The following is a 23,100-nucleotide window of genomic DNA, read 5'->3' on the forward strand; positions in this document are numbered from 1 at the left end:
AAATGCACTACTTTCCATTTAAAAGTAGGGCTTTCCATGAGTTCCACATTTCGCGTTTCTGATTTTTAATCAAATCCCTTAACAATACAGCAGCGCTTTATACCATTTAGCCGATTTCCACTTGTTACCACCAAGTGGATACTTGCGTCCTCCCCACACAAACATGTCCCGGTAGCCCCGAGGCGCTTGGGTTCACATCAGTCGAAAGGGTTAGTTACCCTAATCCCACCGGTTGGAAGCGTGCCAGATGCATCCAACCGCTGCCAACTCTGTGGTTTAAATCTTCCAAAAACACTGCAAACCGACTTGCAGTGTTGGCTTTTTCCGCAGACAGTGTCCAGCATTGATTTCGATTGCATACTTTCGGAAGCACAGCCAACAAATTCACTTCGTCCCCTACCCTGTGACTCAGTTGCCTCACGCATTGTGAAACTGCCATTTATGTAAATGGTACTAGTTTTACAAAGATTAATAAATATGAGAACGACTAATTAAGCAAACAGACGGTTAATAGGGCACAACCCTTAACCTCATTTTCACAATCTTCACACTTCAGCTTCTTCTGAAATAAAGAAAACGACTTGTTACCTAAAGTTAAAAAAAGTCAAATTTTAGTTTATGCAAAGCTAGTTGAGACAAACACTCTGTTATGTCTATTAATCACATCAAAAGTACCTACATTGTCCTTTTTGCGTGGAGGCACTATCTGCAAACAAGACAGACTGGATGCATGACTGTAGGATCTTTCGATTCCACGCAGACACAACACAGTCGCCTACTTTAATTCCTATCTTACTGTGAAGAGGCGGTTAGGTTTGACAGCCAAGAGTGCTTATTATCAAGCTACGAGGACTAACTTCCTCTTTGTTAGCGGCACAGGGCATAACAATGCTACAAATGCTCCTCTTTCTCTTCAAACGAGACGCCTAGCTTCGTAGGCATTTGATTAACTCACCCTCTTTACACGGTCCATTGCGCCTTGCAGAAAATTCAGCACAGGTCCCTAAAGGGCAGCAACATTAAGGAATGTGCTTTTCTTGGCGTCAGATCTAATGATAAAGCAGTCTACAGCTTAATGGCGCTTGGGTTAAGCGATTTCGAGATTATACAATTGAACCTACCCTGTATGTCGTGCGTTCCTCCTCCTTATGTAAAAAGGGGCATCAAACAAGCATTGCTCTTAGTTTTTTATAAAAAAGTAATTGCGATCAAGATCCTCCCCATCTACGCCAAAAAAGTACTTCTGCTATCTACCTTCCATCTGTGACATCCTACCTTTGCCATTGCATACATAAAAAAAGAACATGTCTGTGTTTAAAGAAATGTCTAGAATGCCATCTTTTGTAACGCATAATTTGCGATCCAAAACAAAATTTCAGGAACCTAACCCTCGTGTGAAAAGGTAAACCGGATCCCTTTTGGGAAGGGTAAAGGCTGTAGGTCGATTTCAAACCAAACAATCACTTTAAGATGCTTAGACACTTGATCGCAAAACAAATTGTCTTATCAACTCAGAAATTAGGATAAAAGGGACTACGGAACAGTTTCACTGATACTGAGCTAGGTGGATACGAAGGGAGAAATATAACGGAAAAAAAATTTGCAAATTACCCACTGCGCCTCCGTAATAGGTGGATCGACCATCTTCACGCCGCGAATTGGCTTTATAGACTTGATATGCCAGGTTTTTTGGCTTAAGCAGTCACGCGCCATTCACGTGCCCGCAGTCATCAGGTGGCCTGGTCGCGCCGACTAGTGTGACACCACATGCGCGAGAGCCCGCATTTAGCGGATCTCTCTTCTCAACCGAGGCGGGTATCATGCAACTATGATAGGGCCAGTTGATTGCCCCCTGTTATCTGGGCTGTCGCTAAGTCCAGTTTTAATGGCTACCACCACGGCAACGCCAAACTTGTTACGCAGTATGGACCACTCTGTTCGGTGAAGGGATTAAATTATTAATTGGAAGTCATTTTATGGGGCAATTTTACGGACAACTCAATGCAGAATTTCAGCTGTTACGTATTAGGCAAATCCATTTTTTTATGAAGCTAAAGAGTTCCACCCCAATTCACTTTCCCTAACAAAATCCCAATCATAGGACCATGCTGATATCCATTTCCTAAAACTGTCAGTTTTATTTTCAATTAATGGTGGAATACTGTTGTGTGCCGGAAGTACACATTTCACCTCCTCCGAATTACAGGACCATTAGGCGACCTCTCTTGTCAGCTGACTCCTATCAATCGTTTAACAGGTCATTCCCTGCACTAGAGTTTACAAAAACATGATAACCTGATATTAAAATGGATACACATATTTCCTCCGAAATAAACATGACTTAGGCCATGTTGACACTAGAACGAATCTGCTCTGCGCTAACTGGTCTCCCTTTAAGTGGAGACGCCACATTCACAGTGGACTTCGGTGAGTGGAGCGGCACAATGTTGGCACTACTTAACGGCGTAATGGGACGCGTGAAATGACGAAAAAAAACATAAAATCAAACACTTTATTTGAGATACAAGGTCATAGTTGGAGGGTGCGCGACAACTGGGAAATAAGCAACCAAATTAGAACACTGGCGCGCACGGAAGGTAGTGGTAAAGAAGTAGTTTTGTACACACGCTGTTGAAAACATTGAAGCAGCGGACGCATCTATTCCGACTTTCCTTTCTCCTCACCCTCGCCTTCGTGGTGTGGCTGACTTTGCTCCTCCACCCCCTCCTTCGCCTCCTGCTTGTGGTCCTCGTCTGAAAGCAAAATACGATTTTGTGTGTTGGTAGGGGCTTTCCACTCAAACCTGTGTCCAAATTGAGGTGCAGACTAACCTTTCACTGCTGCTGGCTCCGCCTCTTTCTTCTCAGAGGTGGAGGCCTCGCCGCTTCCTTCCTTCTTCTCTTCAACTTTTACTCCCTTGTCGTCCTTTCCATTAGCCATCGGCTCAGACTTTCTCTCCTTCTGATGACAAAATAGACAAGTTGTATTCGCACAAAAGTTACTTCATCTGGAGGTATTCAATGTGTCGTACTAAACGCACCTTCTTCTCAGTTTTGCAGGAGTGTTTCTGCAAGCAAAAGCGGTAGTTTATTTTGTGCCAAATGAAATGCTTTCATAAAAATTAAAAAGTTCCTGATACTTACTGCATGAAAGTTTGTCATTTTCTTCATCCAACTTCGCACACTGAGCTTCTTCTACAGGAGGAAATTAAACTGTCAATTCCTCTATCATTAAGAGTAGGTGGAGACAGATTAGATAGGTCTAAGTGCATTGAAGAATGTCAAATGCATTTGTCACACTTTATTTCACACCTTGGATTTTTCTCCCTTAGCCTCTTCATCGCCCTAAAAGCAAAGGAAACCATGTGTATTTTCCTCTGTTAAATCCATCTTTAGGTATTCCAATTCTGCATCATCAACCAACCGCTTTATCCTGAGCTGTCTCCTCGCAGGCTGGTGTTTCGGGCGCACCATCAGTCTCAGCTGCAACCTTTCAAATAATATTGGAAAAAAATTTCACATTGAAGTTTGAAAATTCTACTCCCGTCATGCTTGGGTGGAGATGGGGCTTAGTGTTAATTATAGCGCGTATCAAGCATTAAGTTGACAACAGAAAAGGTGGCAAGGTTGAATGAAGGTCTTACTTCAGGAGCCTCGATTTCAACCTCAGTCATTGTGCACCTCCACGCAAATAAATCCAATCCACCGCCGAATTTGGCTCATGGGCGATCCTCCAATCCTTATATTGAAAGGGGGCGCGTGACGGCAATTGGTTCACTCCAGGCTGCTTGAGTAGCCAATCCCCTCGCAGCCAGTTGTGTTTGTGCCGTGAGAGTGGTTGGCAGCCAGGGTGGCGGGGGGGGGGGGGGGGTGGGGATTTGGCCTGCATACACACACCTGCATGTATTCCATCCGTGCCTTCATTGTCTGATTGCGTGATGCACTAGTCATTACTGTTATGGGGTGTTGTCAGAAGCCTCGTTCGAATGGGACTGGGCATTAATCATCCAATCGCTAGCGCCCAGTTGGGCTCTCGGAGTCGGTTAGAAAGTAGGGCGAAGGCTCAAGTCACACGTCACCAAGCTTTTCAACCACAAAGTTGTTAAAGTGGCTGAGGCAAAGCCCATCTAGCAAAACTTCATCTCTTAATCGTCAACCCCTCCCCGATCGGGCACTACACAAGTTGCAGTGATTCAGTTACCTCAAAAAACTGAGACTGATAAAAAAGATAGTTGTTTGTTTCTTCTGCATTAGGACTATATTCCAACTGAGTGTTCGTTTATTCATTTTAAAAAGTTGATTAAAGCAAGGAAAGTATCTATGAACCATATTTGTTTGTCAGAGGTGGAGCTTTTTCACCTCTCATTTGCTGACGGGTCTTTGTCAAATTTTCTGCAATTCGGAGCCACTTCGAAACCGGATGAGACAGCATCCTCCGTAAAATGAGTGCCTTGCCCTTCTAAAGTGTCAAGAGTCTGAATTAAGGGATGAACAAGATGACGGTAAAAAGGTGTATTTTTGAACCTGTCTGAAATAAGATATTTTTAATGGCAGTTTAAGAATCCCAATTTTTGAGGGTCAAAAGATGTGCGTGGAAATAACTCTGGGTAGGATACGGTTAAGTGAGTTTCCTATGCAGCATTTGATTCACTGGTAAACTTTGCTAGAAAAATTTCCCTCCTAAAACCACATTCACACCCTTTTCTCGTAAAAATTTCACTTTTACATGATTCGATGATAAAGTAGCTAGCCGTATTCTTTTTCATCACTTGGATACATGCTTTTTCTGGACAGAAGAATGGTCCGCTCAAATACTACTAGAGGGAACAAACTACAGATCATCCACTTAGAGAATTTTCTGGGGAATTCATCCTCGAATCGTTGCCAAAATGAAGTTGATTAAAACATTCCATTAAAAATACTACTAATTTGAGCCTCACTCTCTAAAATGCAGGAATAATAATGGCTCTAAAGTTCTCCCGTTGAAGACCTTGAAACTCGGAGAGAGATTTTCAATTGTGCCATTGTTTTTCTAGTTACCTCTACTAAAACGATGCATCCACAGGAGTCCAAGTCCAAGTTACTAATAAGCCACATCGGGATGAAAGATTTATTTTCATACCAGTGCAGAAGGGCTGAGGGGTTTGGGAAGTTCGGAAAGCCATCCGGCCAAGCGGAAGTGCAAACAGCGGGCACAGCACACTTTTGCACTCCTCTTCCTTCAAATTCAAGGTTTTGCATTTACGCCAGCACAGGTTTTCACAATGAAGGCCATTCGTTGGAATTCCTAATTTCTATTTCAAAACACTGTTGCTAAGATGATGATACCAGTCTGAGTTAGTTAGCTGGATACGTAAAGCCGGTTGCCCTGTCTCAGTGATAAATTGAACTTGTAAACAAACCGCCCACCTCCTTCTTCTGACTCATTTAACCGTCCCCCACCTGGATCCCCACTTTAGCTAGTACGCTTAAGCTAAAAAATGGCGGTTATTTTCAAAGGAGTTAGCTATCCCGAGCTGAACAACGACATCGCTTTGACAAACAGAAGAACTCCGCCAGTGGGAAAAAATATGTGTCATCGAAGTACACAACAAAAAACGCTGTTCATTCACCTTTTCCGCTCCTATCAACGTCTTTTTGTTCATTGCTTCTTCTGGGGTTGTTATTGTCATCAATACCTCATTTTTTCGGCTAATGGGAGGTTTGTAAGTTCGCTGAATAATGGTATTGTTATGGTCACCAAGGCAGCCATTGTGTCATGTAGTCATGGAAATAATTTTATGTTGGCTTGCCAGAATTCTACATTCACTTCAAACCATCCACTATGGGCTAAGCAAAAATTTTTAGCGCGCAGACAAATGGAGGAAGCAAAATGTGCTTTATCATCGCCATCTTCCTTTGCTCTCCAAGATACATGTACCCATGGGGGCACTGGTTCTACACTTTTGCATTTCCATTCTCATTTTATGGCAATTAAATTATGTTTACTGATGGTGGATAAATTCACAGAAATCACTTTTTTTGGTTAAGCTCGTGGTATTTTCAAGTGGTGAGAGACCGCACAGGGAGGACCGCAAGCCAAACAATTAGATGAATGGGTGTCTTAAAATACTGAATGTCACAATGGTATAAACACTAGGTGTTTTCCATGCACCCAATCCATTCCATTAATCTCATCCATTGTCTACTTTTATAATCGCGCTGTTCTCACCAAAATAACTTATTTTTAGTAGTTTTAACATTTTTAAACAACCTCGAATGCTTCATTAACGTTACCAGTACACAACAAGAACACTTGACCACCGCAGTGGTGGTACTAGTTATTAATTATTTGCCACGTTTCCTCCTGGAGGGTGAGAGGGGACTCGACAGCCCCAGTTCAATCGCTTTGTTGTTCTGCTAATAACACAAGTTGTCATCAGTATTTGCAGGTTAAATTACAGAGATAACTAAAAGCAAACCATTCACCTATTATCATCTATCATTGCTTTAAACCGCCCTATTCTACCTTCTACACAATTTGGTAAACAGCTGGCAATAAATGATGAAAAGTTTATCACATTATTGTGACATTAGGTTAAAGTCAGAACACTGTGCGGTCATGTGTAGGCCAGCTGGTTAGGCTGAGTTAATAGCGGTGCATTGAGGCTATCGATAGAACATCGCCATCAACCACCCAAATCGGTGGTGGTTTACCTAAACTCAGAGATTTTATTATCTGACAAAGTACTGAGCCGTCAGTAAGCTAGTGGGTAACGTCTATTTTGACTCACTCTCAAGCTGCTGGCCCAAGTGTCTGCGCACATTAGACCGGGATTGACCCACTTGAGACTAGTGCAGTGAGGTACGCCTATCCATGAAGGCAGCTTATCACGCTATCTCTCAGTGACTGCATTTAAACGCCCCCAGACTTGCCTACTTTACACGTTTACGAAGTGGACGGTCAATGGACGTATTAATGTGTAAAAGTCGTGATTCATAGTTGATGTGTTTGTGACCAATGCCTTTTGGGTAAACAATGCATGCAATGTGCTTACCACAAAAAACGGCTGCCAAGCTTTGCTTTATTAAAGGAAAAATATTTAAGCCAGATTGTGTAAATCCACACATTTATAATGTAGTATTTAATCCTAAGTAACATTCAGGTTTAGTTACTGGAAGTTGGACTTAGTAGCAAGGATGCACTAAAATTCTTGTAACACTTTTGCTGGATTATTCCAGTAAGTAAGTGGAAGTAGATGGCCATTTTCCTGCAAAATCCACTAGCAGTGGCTTGACTTTATGCTCCATTCAATTAATTTTACCTCCTTTTAACACCTTCTTGCGTAGTCATAAAGTCTTGGCTGGAATACACCTCGAGGGCAATCTTAGTGACCAACATCAAACCGGCGTAAATACTTATTTACGTTAGATTTGTACACACCCTAATAGAAATCGAGTAAACTTTTTCAACCACCCAACTGAACTGAAGGTACGTAGATATTAAATTCTTTAACATTGTTCACATTTGGTGTAGTAACTTTTGTACATAATTTCATTGCATATATTTAAGTTACCAGGTTTCTAAAAAAGTCCGTTGATTCACACAGGCCAGATTTGCTGGAAAGACCTCTCACTTTCGGGACAAATCTTTTGGTTCACTTAAACCTGCTTGAGGTCAGTCCATTGTGACTTCTATAAACTGTAGCTGTGGTGGTAATAAACTTAACCTCAGCCACCTACATTTCTACCTCGTGTATATTTCCCATCCAAATGCCTATTTTATTTCGAAGGAGATTGTTTAGCCCTAGTGCTAGGAAAAGGTGGCGATCGTGCCCTTAGGAAATATCATCGCGGGGACGTGGCAGCAAAGGCATTATCATCCTTCCTCTTTCCTACCCTCACGGACAAGTTTTGCAGCGGCATGAGATGATGTACTAGCTTGTAACACGGAAAATGCGACCTTCTTTCCACTGATTCATTAGGTATAGCTATTTTTCTGAAGGATTGTATCGTGCATGTTCCATTTTTTGCATTGGTCAAGTAGATCTCAGCCATAACTGCTGCTTGTTCTTTAAGAAGTGAAAATTCATGACAAAAATTGCATATGCTGTGCCTCACTAATACACACACGCAAAGAAAAGTCTTGAAAGGATGAAGTGGTGCGTCCCTCGAAAACGTAGGATGAGTTAAGAGTGGGTTGTTCGGACATGACCAATGATACCTTCTTATCACAAGTCAGTGGACACACTGTGCTTTCCCACTAGCGCCTTTTTATGACGTAGGTGGGGAAAGGGAAGATCAAGGTGATATTATGCAAAACTTATTGTCATCTGTCAGCGTAAAACGACTTCCGCTTTCCAATTTGGTGTTGGTGAAAGCTAATTTCTCCATCAATCACATTAAAATTTACTGAAAATAGCTTTTCACACCATCTTTAAGTATTTTAATCAGTAGTGAATCGTAGCCTCTCATTACCACTAAGAATAGAAGGCTTTTTCAAAACTGTACATCAGCATTTTTGACTGAATCATTTGGTTGTGGGCGGTACCTGCCACCACCGCATGCTTTGCCTACTCCAAGGGCTGCTAAACAAATTTAATGAGAAATTAGTTTCTACAGACTTGAAAGCGAGTAGACAGCAGACAGCCTCGACCTATGCCCATCAAGTTCAACAGAAAGTAGACAACTTTAGGGTTGGAAGTTGGGAAAGGATAGTATGCGCAAAGTTTACCACGTTGATAGGCCAATGTATTCCTATCTAAACCTAATAATATATACATATAAGCAATTGCATGCATACAATAAGACCTCAGAAGTGGTACCAAGTCATTGTAGTAAACATCATCGGAACCTGAAATCTTCTACTACGCATCTAAAGAATGGATATATAAGTTAGGCATTTGGACCATTCTCTGGCTGTTTTTCGTTAAAACACCTGTGATTTTTACGCAAAACTCACATTTTGGCATGCGCTCATCACCTGAAACTCCATGCTATGATTTAATAAATGCAAGGCATGTTATGTACATGATTGTGTATTGCATAGTGAAAAGACATTCGGTGTCATTATGCCAAGCGCTAATTCAGGTAGGCAGTCAGGCGCAAGACCCGAGTCAATGTGTTTCACTACCCACCACTACCACCACCACCGGCACTGCAAATAACAAACCTTCCTGTTTTTACAACGCACAAGCACTTAGTATTTGTACTGTCACATTATCAGGAAGTTGGGGGTTAAAGGTCGTCCCCATTCGGTGGCGCAGCTGAATCCCACGGACTTGGTTGCAGAGGTAGTGTAATTATATGACAAAAAGTAACACTCCACCATCAAGTTGTTTTTCCTGTTCTATTGTTGTGTCTCACCCTATAGGGGGTGACTAAGGGAACAGAGTATGATATCTTATTAACTAAAATTGTCAAATATTTTAATCAAAATTTTTGCGGCCGCTCTAAACTAATGCCATTTAAAAAAAGTAAACATAGTCCAAATTTAGGGGAATTTTGCCTAATTTTAATTGAATTTAACGTGGTTTATTAAGCAAAGATGGATTGAATGACTATTTGCATAAGCAGTGAGGTCGCCAATTTCATCTAATCTACGGTCGCTTTTTGGGAAAAGTTTAGTCACGTCTGCTTCACCAGAAGGAAAAACATATTTAGTTGGGTGGACAAAATCGCTGAAGGTGATCTCTGCAACTTATGTGTGTGCGTGTGTGAGGATGTGTGTGCCCGGGTGCTTGCAATAGTCAGCACCCACTTGACCGTGTCCAACAGGCAAACCGCTGCCAATCAAGTAAACTCTGTTGGAGGATGAAAGGGCAACCAAAACATAGCTGAAAATTGTACTTTACGACTCCATCAGAAGAAGAAATAACAAATTAAGTGCATTTCAACATCATCTTCCACCTCGGATACACTTCGTGAACTTTGGGAAAAATCCCCTTCAAGAACGATATGTAATGCTTTGTTTATTCGCTTGGCTCTTGATTTTGGCTTCGGTGGCGCTTAGAGCTCTGTCTCTGCACTTCCGCTGGGTGGCATGTCCTTCAGACCATACCAGTAGCCCCAAGTTCTTCCGTACATCGACAATACAATTTCTGTCCTGGTATCCTGACTCCTGCCTACAGGGAAATCATGGGGAGCTGCAATAGTTGCAGCGGTAAACGAACCCGATCCTAAAGGACTGCTGCTCTGATTTCTATCGCTGAAAGTTAAACCTTAGTGTGACAGAAGAAGGGCATATTCTGTGGATGGGGGAAGTCTTGACGACCCCAGAAAGGAAAAGTTGAAGATGACATCTACCTTCGGCAACTACCACAGTCCCGCGTGCTGCAGGAATGCTCGTCCCAAGCGAAGTGGCACCAGTCGTCACCGTGAAATATCTGGGCAAGTTCGTTACGGAATAGAAGCAACACCTTATGGCTACGAAACTACTTTAAACCCCTACCTCTGCTAAATGACTCTGTTCTTAAGCCAGTGTTCTTACGACTAGCGATGGACTCACGCGATGGCCTGGGTATTCCTTCCTTCCTCCAATACAGTTCCCAAACAGGACAAAATTCCACATCTAATGAAAATTGTTAAGAGAAAACAGTGAAATTGCGATCAAATACCTTCCCACTTAAGTGAAAATGAGACGACTGACACGGCTGGCTTGTGAGTGTTTTTCCCACAGCACCATCTACGCTGTGACTACCGACGCTATTGACCGAGGGGAGCGTCGGGAGAGGCACTCAAATGGAGAAGGGGCTAAGTAATACTTTGACAATTTGGCCAACACTTCGTTTTGGGTTTGCAGGCACTTAAAGCACCGTGGTTGTACTTCCGCTGGGTGAAGTGGCCTCCATGGCATACTAGTGACCCCTTAGTCCTCAATAGCCTTCGGGGAAGTCGCAGCACTTCAGTCGAGTTTAGACTACTATTTTAATACTCTTACCATTTACTCGGCATTTTCGAATTCCTGAAATGCCCTGATTTATTTACTCTCTTCAAATGTCGTCACAAATGAATCATGCGTATTTTCCTTTTCAGGGAAATAAATGTATAGCCTAAACGTCATTTTATTTCACTAGAACCCAAAAAAGTGGACAATGAATCATTGTAAACAAAGTGCCATATAAAAGGTGAAAAAAGTAAAAAAAAAATTTACTTAGGAGGGAAATTATCAGTTCCTTATTCCAGTTCACTAAAAAATATTTGTTATTATTAACGGACAATGTTTCAGTAAATTTATATCGTTTGAGTGTTGGAAGAGCATACATGTTGTTTTTTCCCCTTAAATTGCCAATTTAATCGGGTTTTCGAACAAATCTGCTGCTACTGCATCATTATTGTTCTTAGACTCCGTGTAATACGCTCTGGGCTTTCCCATGAATGAAGGAGGACATAACACTCGGGCAGAATATGTACTCTCGACCTACAGAAGGGATTAAGGCGTACAAGTTCGGTCCGGAGACCAGACCGCTCAAAATAGGCTCCATTTTTGAGACCGAGAATTAAAAGAACATTTAAAGTATTGCGCTACTTTCGATCACCAAGTCATCACTGATGAAAATCTGCTGAGGCGGCACCCTTCACAACATCCTTTTTTAAGGCGGTCTGTACCTCATTAATCTGATTGGCTCATAAAAATGATAAAATCATGCGCAAATCTAATCTTCCCCCAGTATTTTTTTCCAAACAATCCTAAAACGCAGACCCGTAAACTCCGCGCTTTTGGGTATTTTTCCGTTTAATTACCCGACAGCAGCACCAGCCAAATAAATGAGATGAGTAAGGAGTAGAGGGATCGGTGAGATGAAAGGGGCTAAACAGACGAGGAGGCAAAAGTGGGGAAGAGGGAGGGAGGACAGAAGCAGAACTCTGCTCACCCCCTCCCCCCCCAATTTGTCGCACACACACCCCGTGTCATAAATCAGTTTATTCTTGTTATTGACGTATACTGCCACCCTTCAAATCTTTCATGCTGTTGGCAGAATCAGCCCGCACATCCACGCACATTTGGCCATGTACAATCGGCCAGAGCCTCCACATCAACGGTGTGCTACCGCTGTAGTAGTATCTCAAATGACTTTCACGACCACCACACCCGTAAAACCGTAAAACACACATGATGGCCAAAATTTCCTTATTGGATACATTTCAGTCCAGGAGAAAAAGTAAGTGAGATTGTTTCTGCGTAGGATGAGTTGCTTTCAGTGTTCTCTGGAAAATTTGTAGAGAGGACTAATTCACCTCCACTCCGTGTTAAGTACTTAGAAATGGAGCCCAAATTAATCAGCACTATGGGTGAGATACATGCGATTACACGGTTTAAGAGTGTTCTCATGTTTTATTTGTTTTACTTGAAATATTTATTCCTTTACTGTCTGTAATGCATATTCCTTGTCTTACCTACTCAACAGGGCCAATAGCATCCCTGTTTGGGGGTCCCCTCCTTTACTGGGTGCAAAATAACCTACCCTTTTGAACCTGCGTGGCTCCATTTCATGATCGCCCAGTCTGATGTGTCTTGAAATGATTCGCCTTAAGGGAGGAAATGGGATGGTTATTAGACCAATCTGGCTGAACCATCTCATCCCTTGATCCTACCGCATCGTGGCGATTTCTGAATAAAAATAGATGAGGAAAATTGCTCTTTTTTAATTCATACCACTTCCACTTGAGCGATGAAGTTACAATGCGGTGGTCACTCCGGCTTTTCCATGTGGGAGTTTGCTAAAAGCTGGAGCAACTGGCGTTAAACGTTTGACCCTGGTTATTTTGGCATGTGCAATGGCTGCACGCAGGCCCGCGAGCATTGATGCAACCAGGGCTCACCGTAGGACTCTCGCGCACCATCATATCTTCCAAATTCTATCTTGATCGATGGTAGCAGTCACTCTATTGGATGATGTAACTTTTCGTTGAGGCGACGAACCTCAAGAAATCAATTAACCTTAAGGGGCTACGTCAAGAGGGACCAAATATTCCAAGTTTACGAATTTTGAAGCCATAAAGGAGAATTATAAGAAGCAATAAAGAAATAATAAAAGAAAAGAATAAATTTTAAAAGATGGAAGATCTGTCACTGTAGTCTAATCATCCTAAGGCGTTGTCAATAGTGTCGGAAGCGGTCATGCTTTCCTGAATTTCAAATGACTACAAGTGATTTCATTTTCTTACAGGAGTCCTTCTCGTGGACAATTTTTCCCCATTGCAGGCATTCCATTGGCTTGATGTTAAGGCTGCGTTTGGGAAACGAGATCATCAGAGCCCAAGGAGTCACCGACTTCAAACATACTGTGGGTGTGCCGTACAGCCACACCGTCCTGCAGCTCCTCTTTACGACTTGATAATCGTGGGTTCAGGTATTTTGATCTCATTTACCAACACAAAAACTACCGCTTGTCTCTCATCTTGATCCGCGGTGTTTGGCCTAATACGGCAGGACATTGTTTATAAAGGTTTAATCCCGGAGTCCCCAACTGGCCTAAACACTCCATCATATTTATTTCACCTCAAACACAATCGAGCTAACAGCTATCTATGTATCACTTTTTTCCTTTAAAACAGATGTTTCTGTAATTTATCTGTTTATTTTAGCCCAGCTGCCTTTCTTCGGTTATATTGCATACACAAGCAATTTGGCTGGGAGCAGAGAGAGAGAGAGAGAAAAAGATGCCGTCTGTTGCTTTGCAGGCGCTCCGCCAGAACTACGCAATCTGCCTGCAAGGTGTGTGATGAGAGAGAGAGAGAGAGAGAGAGAGAGAGAGAGAGAGAGAGATGAGGGTACGTTAATAATTTGCTTCCATCGATCATCAAAAGTAGTAAACTCGCATTATCGGAGTCTAGCACATAAACCGTTCCGCTTTTCGTGGTAGCCCGGACATTAACGTGGTGGTGACAACCCGTTCAGGTAGTTGAGGATGCTTCGCGATGCTTACTTCTCGGCTAAAACCTAACATCTTGCCCTTACAGGTATGCCTGCTACCTTTGTCACGGCTAGGGGCATGTTTGAGCGGAACATTCTAAAAATGAGTTGATAAAAAAATATGTTTTCGATGACGCTCCTTATTTTCCACAACTCTTAAACACCTCACTTGATGCCATCACAAGCACGTTTTCCAGAATTCAAAGTAAAAATTGTATAAGTCCATTTGATAGGTAACTTGAAAGGTGGAACGCTGCTATGTCAGATTATCCCTGCATCAAATGGTGTCAGATCTGCTGCTAGGCTGGATAACTTATTGCAGTCTAGGCGGGAAATACGCAGACCTTGTTGTGCCCATCAATTGGAAGTGACCTTGATAAACAGCACAATTCCTCCTTCTCGACACCATAAGCATGCTTAAATTTCAAACAAGTTCACGTAATAGAGCCCAAGGCTTACAGTCTTCTGTAAAACAGCCGCCTCACTGGAGGTACAGGGCTTTGCTACTAGTCTTTCTTCCCCCCCCCCCCCCCACATAAGTTACATTTAGACTCGTCTCTCTCATAGCATTGGCGTCACTAACTCGAGTACAGACAACTACGTCTTAGTCCCTGTGATTAAGCACTGAATTACTTAGTATCGGGGATAAAATAGGAACTTGCCAAGCATTCAGGAGGAAGTGTAAAGGCACAGCCACAAGAGCTGGTGATTAAATGCTTCCAGAGGGCTCTGATCAGTGTGCGCGCCCATAAGTGTGCGCATCTTGTCCCCGTGGCTTTTTGCAACACGCGCCTACCCGTTCGTGACTGTGACCACAATGACAACCGGAGTAAACAGTGGTGGTCAATCGGTGATTTACTCGGACAAGTACCCCTGTGTAAGCACCTCCACCACCAACACTGTAACCAAATGGTGGATGAAAACGATCAATTGGAGGGTGATGTGACAATTTGACAGCCTCTGTTGATGTAACAATGCAATAAACATGACTATCCCTATCTCATTCTTCCACCCAGTACTGTGTACCTGTTATTACTTAACAAACAAAAGTGGTTATGATCTTGTACTTCTACCTACCTCTGATGTGGAGAATTAGTCATGCCTATTTCAGCTTGCAATATCTCCGCGCGCTGTGACGAAACACCAAATTAGACTTTGAAACGGGAGTCGATCTCGTCTAAAAGGTAGCCAGCCAGATGACTAAACTGGACTTTGTAATGCCAAAAAACGAAATAAAAATATGCCTAGTTTATGTGGATGGTGCTTAGCAGAAGCCATTAGCCCTGCACCCTAACGTTGACCAAGAATGAGGTGGCCTTTTTGACACCGCGGTTGGGTAATGTAGTAAACCTTCACGCCTGCTTGCAATATTCCGAGAGATCAGGGCTTTAGTGGATACGCTGTTTCGAAGCCTCCGGTTTTAAGGCGAAGTCACGATCCACATACAAATGCAGAGACTGCATCAGAAAAACATGATGCAACCAATTCTGAGGAATACAAAACCCCTTCCCCAATTTCGCGCCTTTTCATTAATTGACACGCGACTGTCGTCTATGTTTGCCCATGCCTCGATGCTTACACCATCGCCTTAAATGGCTCACTTGACTTACATGACAGTTTGGCCAGATGCTCGTCTTTCAAGAGTATTATCCATACAACAATGGTAGTCACTGCAACTTGACATGTAACCACATTCATTTCGTCAATGCTACTGATTTTGTAATTCCTATCCTCTGATTCGTAAGTCTCACACAGCCCATAATCTTACCAGGGTGGCAGCGGAATCACCCTCTTCACCGGCCGAGCAAAATACCAAAGTTTCGCAGAGGAAGGGCATCTGTTGTAGATGGCAGAGCTTACTGAGACGCAAGTCAGGAGTGCTATCGAAACCGGGCCAACCTCTGGCATCCACCCCACTCCTGAGTTAATTACAATAAACAGTAAAAGATGAAGATAAGGTTTGGACAAATGTAAGTCATCCTTAAAGCACTAATTACAATCGTGAGAGTAAAAAAATAACCATAATCAGAGGACCTGGTATCACCCCATGTTAAGTGGAATCGAGAATATTCCAAACCTGTCTTGGCATCATCTAGATTGTTAAACAATGAGGTGTTGGAATGAAAAATGGATGCAGCTATGAGTTTAAACTTTGTTTGGTATGGATTGTGAAACAATTCTGCTTTCAAACATACAAAATACACTTGCTGTAGAACGCGAATTCTTACAACGCATTGAGTAAGCAAGCTGTGAAGACTGATCTGTCAAAACTTGCAGGACCGGTGGAAATTATTGTCTGATTCTCGTACCTGACTCAAGGATGGATTTAGCTCACCCGACTACTTTGTGGGGGTGGAAGCGGGAGGACTATTTTGGGAAGCCCCTAGAAGAGCACTCAAAAAGAGAGGATTATAAAACCGAGTCACACTTTGTTTTTTTATGCTCCCAATTTCCAATGACTTTACATGGAGTCCTGCTCAACATCTATACTGCTGGTTTCTTAGGCCTGATTTACGTTGATGGCAGAAATCCTACCTCACGACGCTACATGTCACTACTACTGCACTACAAAGCCAGGATTTAACCAGCAATTAAAAACTTACGTCTCGTAGCAAGATTAATAAATAAAGGTTTCTTGGTGCAAACCACCTCGAGGGAGGCATAAATAGAGAGAATACTGAAAGAATTATGCCTTTGACAATGTTCAATAAGGAAGGGAGTCCATCAAGAATACTTCTGAAGAGAAGAGGAATGGGGCAAGCACTGCAGTAGTAACAGACACACAAGTCAACAACACTGTAAAGGGAATGCACTTTGAGACAAGACAAAACGCTACGAACTAAGTGATATCCTCCTCGTTGCTGAGGGTCTTCTTTAATTTTAGCAGCATCTCAGTCATCCAAGGCTCCAGTCGTGTGACACTATCGTACTCCTTCACGGCGGCTGTGTAGGTCTCCAGATTCTCAGAACTCAAAGCTTCATCAACTTTCTGCAAGGATTGAACAATTTCTACTCGTAGTAATTCAGTAAAATAATCTCAGCAAAGACGATGAATTTGACCTTTCAGATAAACTGATTAATAACAGAAACCACTTATCGGTTAACTTAAAATTCATCTGTGGTTGTCTTCATCACGTGAATGGACTTGCCTTAAGAAGAGCGCATTCACGTGAATCACAAAACATGGGATAGTCTAGTTCAAACTTTTCAAGAGTATTGTGACCCTTCACAATATCGTAGTTCATATCGCAGATTACAGCCTTCATGAGGTACTCTTTGGCCCCGTAGTGCAGTAGCTTGTTGTCCATTGAAGATACACCGGCCTTAGAAAAGCAAAAAAAGTTGCACCGATTCAAAAGAAAGGAAGCGGTCGATTAAAGTGATCAGACAGGCGCATACCTCTTCAAAAATTCTTGCGGCTTTCTCAAACTGTCCAGAAGTGGCATAGTAGTGGGCCACCTTAAGCATACACTTCCTGGCCGAGCTGGTAGACTCTTCACCCTTGTAGAAGTCAGCAGCCCGTTCGTAATGCTTGCAAGCCTCAGCCTCGTTGGCCAGCTCCTGTTCGTAAATCTCAGCCATGGTCATGTGGTGCCTGGCGGCAATGGTGAAACGACCCATTTCGATGTAGATGTCCGCAGCGCGAGTGAGACAGGTGATAGCACGATTAGGATCGGTTTTGCGGTAGGCTACAGAGGCGCTTACGTAGTGCATGGCGGCATCCAACTGGGACTTGTTGCTGGCGCTCAGCTCAGCGGCTTGCACAAAGGCGTCTCCGGCCTCCTGCCACTTATGGGCCATTTTGAAGCAATTAGCTGCACGCTCGTAGAGGGCGACGCGCTCTTCTGTTCCGTCAGAGCCGCTACATGTGAAGGAGGAGGTGAAGCCTTACTTGAATCCAAAGCATAATAATAAGAAAATTACACTCCAGCTCCTCGGTTAGTAGGTAAATGGGAAGAAGCTACGGTCATAATACCTATGTCACTAATACATGCATAAACTTGTTCTTGGATTTTTCTTAGGATATAACTCGAGTCCCAAGTGAGAATAGAAACATTGTCAAGTTTTTTAAATGGCACTACAAAAGAGGTAGTACAATAGACATTTACTTCAAGCTGAAATGATTTAGTTCAAACGATTGCTAACCAGTGAAGCAAACGGAAGCCGCGCAAAAATCAGTAATACAGTACTCTAAAATCAGTGTTCCCATCATAAGATCATACAGAACTAGCCTCTTGACCTTTTAAATAAAGAGGGTGAAATGAAACAGGACATCCAAATTGCAAAGGCTCCTCAATAGGCTTTGCAAAAAACACCAATACGATGCAACTATGTTATTCGGATCTCAACGTTTCGGGTCTCACTCACTCATAGTGACATCATCTCAAAAGAACTTGCACGTTTTTGAAACATCTAAATACGACATTGCCGCTTGGCAAGAAGGCTATTACGAGGACAAATACCAATGTACTTTACGAACCCTGAAAATAGTGAACGGAAGAATCCCCCTTTTGGGTGCTTAGCAGCGCTGGCTATGTACTCACGAGCCTTCCTCTCATTTTCATCCATCATGCAACTTGACCCCGTAACGGCCCGAAACCAACAATTTGAAAATAGGCTCTGAATGATAGTTAGTATTAGTTCATACCTTAAAAGCCCAATTTTATAAAAAAAAGGACACAAATTAAAAAATAGTTTATTTTATAACAGCTTGCTTGCATTTTCAATCGTCAATAAATGTGGTGTGTTACTAATGTGTTAAGACGAATGCCTAAATATGCCATATTGGTGATAAAATTAACATAGCACTAGAACCTGAATCCTGATTTTTAGAGTCATTCTTCAGGCAGACTATTGATAATATCAAAAAAGACTCCTTACAGTAGTGAGTACAGAATATCCCCAAAAGGCTCGATTATTCTTGCAATATGTTTTAGTTATTTTTGTTGCACATAGGGAACATCATATTTCGAAGATAATCAGTCGCTACTGTAAAACGATAGTGGTTTATCCCCTGGTATTGGTGAGGAGCCACTTCTGTACTTTGAATTAGCCCCCTTCTGCCTCGCTTGGTGGGCTGGCCTTTTGGGCCATGCCAATAGCCCAGACACCTTCTCTGCGCTGAATATATATTCTGCCCGAGTATTTTGTCTTCTCTTGTCTTCAGAAAGTCCCATGACGCTACAACTACTCATTCCGGCATTCAAGTTTAACAAATTCTCATTGTGCTTATTTAAAAAAGATGCACTCATTTGAGGCCTATTTGGTTCATTTGTTTGTTTAACATCTTCCTCTAACAAACCCCAGTATTTACAGGCACTTTCGTTGCACTCGACCTGTTGTTTTATAGTAATTTACAAATGGACTCATTTGAATTGTTTAAAAAGGGCTAAAAAGTGAAGAGGAATCGCCCCTGGTACGTCAAATTTGGTAGCCTAATTTTAGAATCATCTTGTGGGAGATTTCCCAGAACCATTATTCAATCCGCACACCCCACCCTGAAATTGCATTACAGACAGCTAATGTAGAACTGGTAACATTATCCCTTAGTTTACTGAGGAAAAACTAGTAGTACAATTTGGTACAATTTGCTATAACAAGTTTTGACCGTTCCAAATGCACTGCTTCTGAGATTATACTGAGGTCGCTGCAGCGATTAGGTGGTTACTTCAATGTTTGGTTGGCTATACGAGTTCTCCCATTTCTGTAGCTTATTAATCCGCCTCCCAACTTGGTATACCTCACGACGGCTTCGAGAAAGACTTAGTATGATGTACCATGTCATCCTGGATGTCGGGCCCCAGTCGCATTATTTTCACCCCAAAAACACTCGGGTAATAACAGCTCGGGGCCTAACACCAAACCCCCAAAATTAATTTTACTGCCTCAACTCGAAGGGCAACGCGCTTTTAACATCTCTGCTACTCAACCGAGGTACCCCCGTGGAATTCACCCACCACTAGTCTGAATCACACACCGCAGTATTACTGCAGACCGCCAAAAAAGACGCTGATCCTTGCTAACATTAAGTCACAGTTACTATCACTGTGCTTGTGTCACCCCTTCTGCGTCGACTACCGCAATGATTGACTAGCGCAAGGAATCCGCATGTGCTATTTCGTAGGCCCTTCTAGCCACACCCAACTTAGGTCTGGCAATTCAAAAACTTTTCTTGAAGGAAATGGAGACGTATGCGGGTCGATTTTTTGCCAATTTTAAATAGGTCCTCTTACTACTGCACGCATGTTGGTCTTACTCCCACTTACGATAACTTGTCTACTGCCTATCGCATTTGTAAGTGCGATAAGATTCCTACGGCAGTTTTCAGCCAGCCTTGATACGCAACCGGTTTTGGTACCATCTATTAGTCAGATTAGGTCACCGGATCTTGTGCACATCTTAGCCAATATAATATTCATTGAACTACGGAGGGCCATTCAAAATCCAAGGAGCATAAGTTCTGTTAACTTGTTAATTTGCCCAAAACCCAATTGTCGTTGATTGCACAAAAGTGTACAGCACCTTAGAAACCACCATTGACAAGAAGGAGGGTGGAGGTATAAGTGTAAATTATTAGAAGAGAGAGCACATTTGATAGCACTAACATGAACAAGTTTTGTATCGGGCAAAGCAGAGCCAACAAAACTCGTATCCGCACCTGCGACAAGTCATGTGGTTGCAGCCTCCATTTTTCTAAAACGCATGTACACACCGAAGTATTACAACCGGTAATATACACCTCCTTAACCAGCACAGAACATCTTCTTGCTAGTTCGTGAAGGCTTTGGAACACCCTTTACCTCGTACCTACTCACTTTCGATGTGAAAAAGATTTTCCAGTCCAAAATGGAAAATGACGTCCATGCTTAAGCTAGTTATGAGGAAAATATTCGTTATTAAATACAGGCATGGTCTTGAGTGGAAGGAAATGATGAAAACTCGGGGTGAGTACCCAGAGAGCAGGTAATTCACTTCTGCCAAAGCTTGCAGCTAGCTTCAGAAAAGTGGTTGTAGGGATTTGCGGTGTCTATGACAACCAAGCATATCCAGCAAAAATTCTTCCGACATGATGAGCACATCACACGATTGCAGCCGGTGTATTTCTGCATTAAAACGGAAGAGATAAACGTGAATGGGGAGAGAGACGCAAACTACCACACTCATTATAGACCTTGCAGTTCTAAGCAAGCCAATGGATGTATATGCGCACGGAGAAAAAGAAAAACAGGCTGATAGTGGCATCGGGGGCATTAGTTTGTGTAAAAATACGCAGTCCACGACCATTTTTTTTGCGCAAAAAAGAGGCGGAACTCACCAAAATTGGGGATTTGCAGTTGGGGCAGGGTTTACACTGGGTACTGATGAAAGTATTCGACGCTACCTCCTGAATCAATTTGAGGATATTGAGTTTTCCATGCTGCGTCTCAAGCATATTTTTGCCGTCAGGCCCGGCATTATCGTAGCGCTCGACTAAGTCACGGGCTACAGGAGAAATAAAAAAGAAAAAAAACCAGACACCTGCCCCATTTCTACACATGATTTAGGCGTTAAAAATAAATGAATAAATGGATAGAAAGAGAATGAGTACCTTCCACGGGACTCAAGTTAGCAAGGGGACCAGAGACACAAGCAGTGTCAGGGTGAAACTGTTGTCGACACTTTGCGCAAAAATGAAACATGCACTGTGCGCACACACCCTCCACGAAATCATCAGCCAACATGACATGTGGATTTTTACAATCCTCATTGGGGCACTCAACCACGTTTTGCATGGAGCTCAGTGTCCGGTTGAGAAGCATCGTCTCGTATTGCTCGTAGACTTCGAGGCTGACAATCTGTCTTACCTGAAAGGGAACTTTGCATTAAGTAGACGTCTTGCGACAACTTATTTTTGCAAAAAGACAATGGTTCGCTACCTCCACTGGATGCACCTCTTTTTCACACGAAGCGCATAGTGGTGAGCCAGAGTTAGCCCCACTTTTCACACTCTCAGCAATAGATTGGGCAGCGCAAGTCTTGCAGAAAATGTGACCACAACCTCTCAAACGTATGCATGCTGTACCTTCGTAATTATCAAGACACACTGGACACTCATACGTGCCTAATTCAAATTCTTTGTCTCGCATTTCCTCCTCGAAGTCGATCAAGGTTTCAACGAACTGAAAACGCTCCTCAGGTTTATCAAAAAGTTCAATAGCATTTATTACCAGAGAATTTGGATCGCCCAAGCTAAATAAAGACGAGAGAGCGACATTTTGAAGATATTCGCAACAGGCCTTAAGAGAGCCGTCATTAGAATCGGACGCCATAACATTGGACAAATTAGCCGTAAGTACTTCGATAAGCATAGATGGAAGCCAAGCAGATTCAATCCAGAAAGCAAAATTTTGATCATGTGGGTAATCGCCATTTAGTTGAAAATTGAAGAAAATAGGCGGTAAGGATGTAAGTACATAGGTCACCGCACCACTGGAAGAATCAAATATGCACAAGTCCGAATATTTGAGATTGCGTCGGATAGGAGGGCCCGAAAGATACACGCTATGTATTCTATGATATTCCGCCTTATATTCACCCGCTAGTTCATTGGCATCATGGATCTTAAATCGGCCTTTGCATTTATTCACAAGCTCATTCATTTCTAAAAGAGCCATTTTCCTATTTTTACTAGCAATAAATTCCGGAGAGAGACATGGAGGCTTCCTTATAAGTTCTTGTATTACGTCAGCCATACTGAGCACCAAATATTCCAGTGATATTTAATCTTCCGATAGCCTTTGCACACTGATACGGGAAGCCCGACCAGCTTATAAGGAGCGCGAGCAGGAGCAAGAAACTTAAACTCTAGAACCAATTGTAAAAACCTTAGTTTACGACTCAGGCCTAATAAGCAAAAAAAATAAACCCGCGCTTTGTTAGTGTATTTCTAAATTTAAAAGGGCAGAGAACAGTAAGGCATTGGTGACAAAATAAGCTGTAATTGGTAAGCCAATTTTGCCGTTGCTAAGAAGAATTTATTAACAATTGATGTTAAAGATGGAGCCCATTTTATCTTTTTAATAATCTATGAGAGTGTGTAATGGTTCCAATAGCTCTAAACTTCTGTTTTTTTTATTCGGAACTTTAAGCAATGCAACTAATGCCTTTCGACACACCACTTTATTTAAACTAAGCTAACAGTGTGTAATACTTGTATTGTTTGAATGT

The 23,100-nt window shown here is 42.4% G+C and overlaps 3 protein-coding genes across 3 annotated transcripts; all 3 read right to left on the reverse strand. All coding sequences in view use genetic code 11, as the record gives it.

Moving 5' to 3' along the window:
- Window positions 1-487: 487 nt before the first annotated feature.
- On the reverse strand, window positions 488-5,671 carry EGR_00448 (hypothetical protein; the record flags this gene model as incomplete). The annotated part of the gene is made up of 5 exons (XM_024489697.1): window positions 488-588; window positions 2,832-3,001; window positions 4,201-4,317; window positions 4,359-4,474; window positions 5,612-5,671. The coding sequence occupies 5 exons, from the start codon at window positions 5,669-5,671 to the stop codon at window positions 488-490; spliced, it is 564 nt and encodes a 187-aa protein (XP_024355694.1).
- An 11,061-nt stretch (window positions 5,672-16,732) lies between these two features.
- EGR_00449 (Beta-soluble NSF attachment protein) lies at window positions 16,733-18,462 on the reverse strand (the record flags this gene model as incomplete). Its single annotated transcript, XM_024489698.1, has 4 exons — window positions 16,733-16,902; window positions 17,039-17,216; window positions 17,293-17,755; window positions 18,374-18,462. The coding sequence occupies 4 exons, from the start codon at window positions 18,460-18,462 to the stop codon at window positions 16,733-16,735; spliced, it is 900 nt and encodes a 299-aa protein (XP_024355695.1).
- A 2,099-nt stretch (window positions 18,463-20,561) lies between these two features.
- On the reverse strand, window positions 20,562-22,625 carry EGR_00450 (E3 ubiquitin-protein ligase; the record flags this gene model as incomplete). The annotated part of the gene is made up of 5 exons (XM_024489699.1): window positions 20,562-20,586; window positions 20,866-20,996; window positions 21,209-21,375; window positions 21,482-21,737; window positions 21,810-22,625. 5 exons carry the CDS (start codon window positions 22,623-22,625, stop codon window positions 20,562-20,564), a joined length of 1,395 nt encoding a protein of 464 aa, XP_024355696.1.
- Window positions 22,626-23,100: the final 475 nt, after the last annotated feature.

This window comes from Echinococcus granulosus, assembly GCF_000524195.1.
Source record: "Echinococcus granulosus chromosome Unknown EG_S00002, whole genome shotgun sequence".
Taxonomy (NCBI): domain Eukaryota; kingdom Metazoa; phylum Platyhelminthes; class Cestoda; order Cyclophyllidea; family Taeniidae; genus Echinococcus; species Echinococcus granulosus.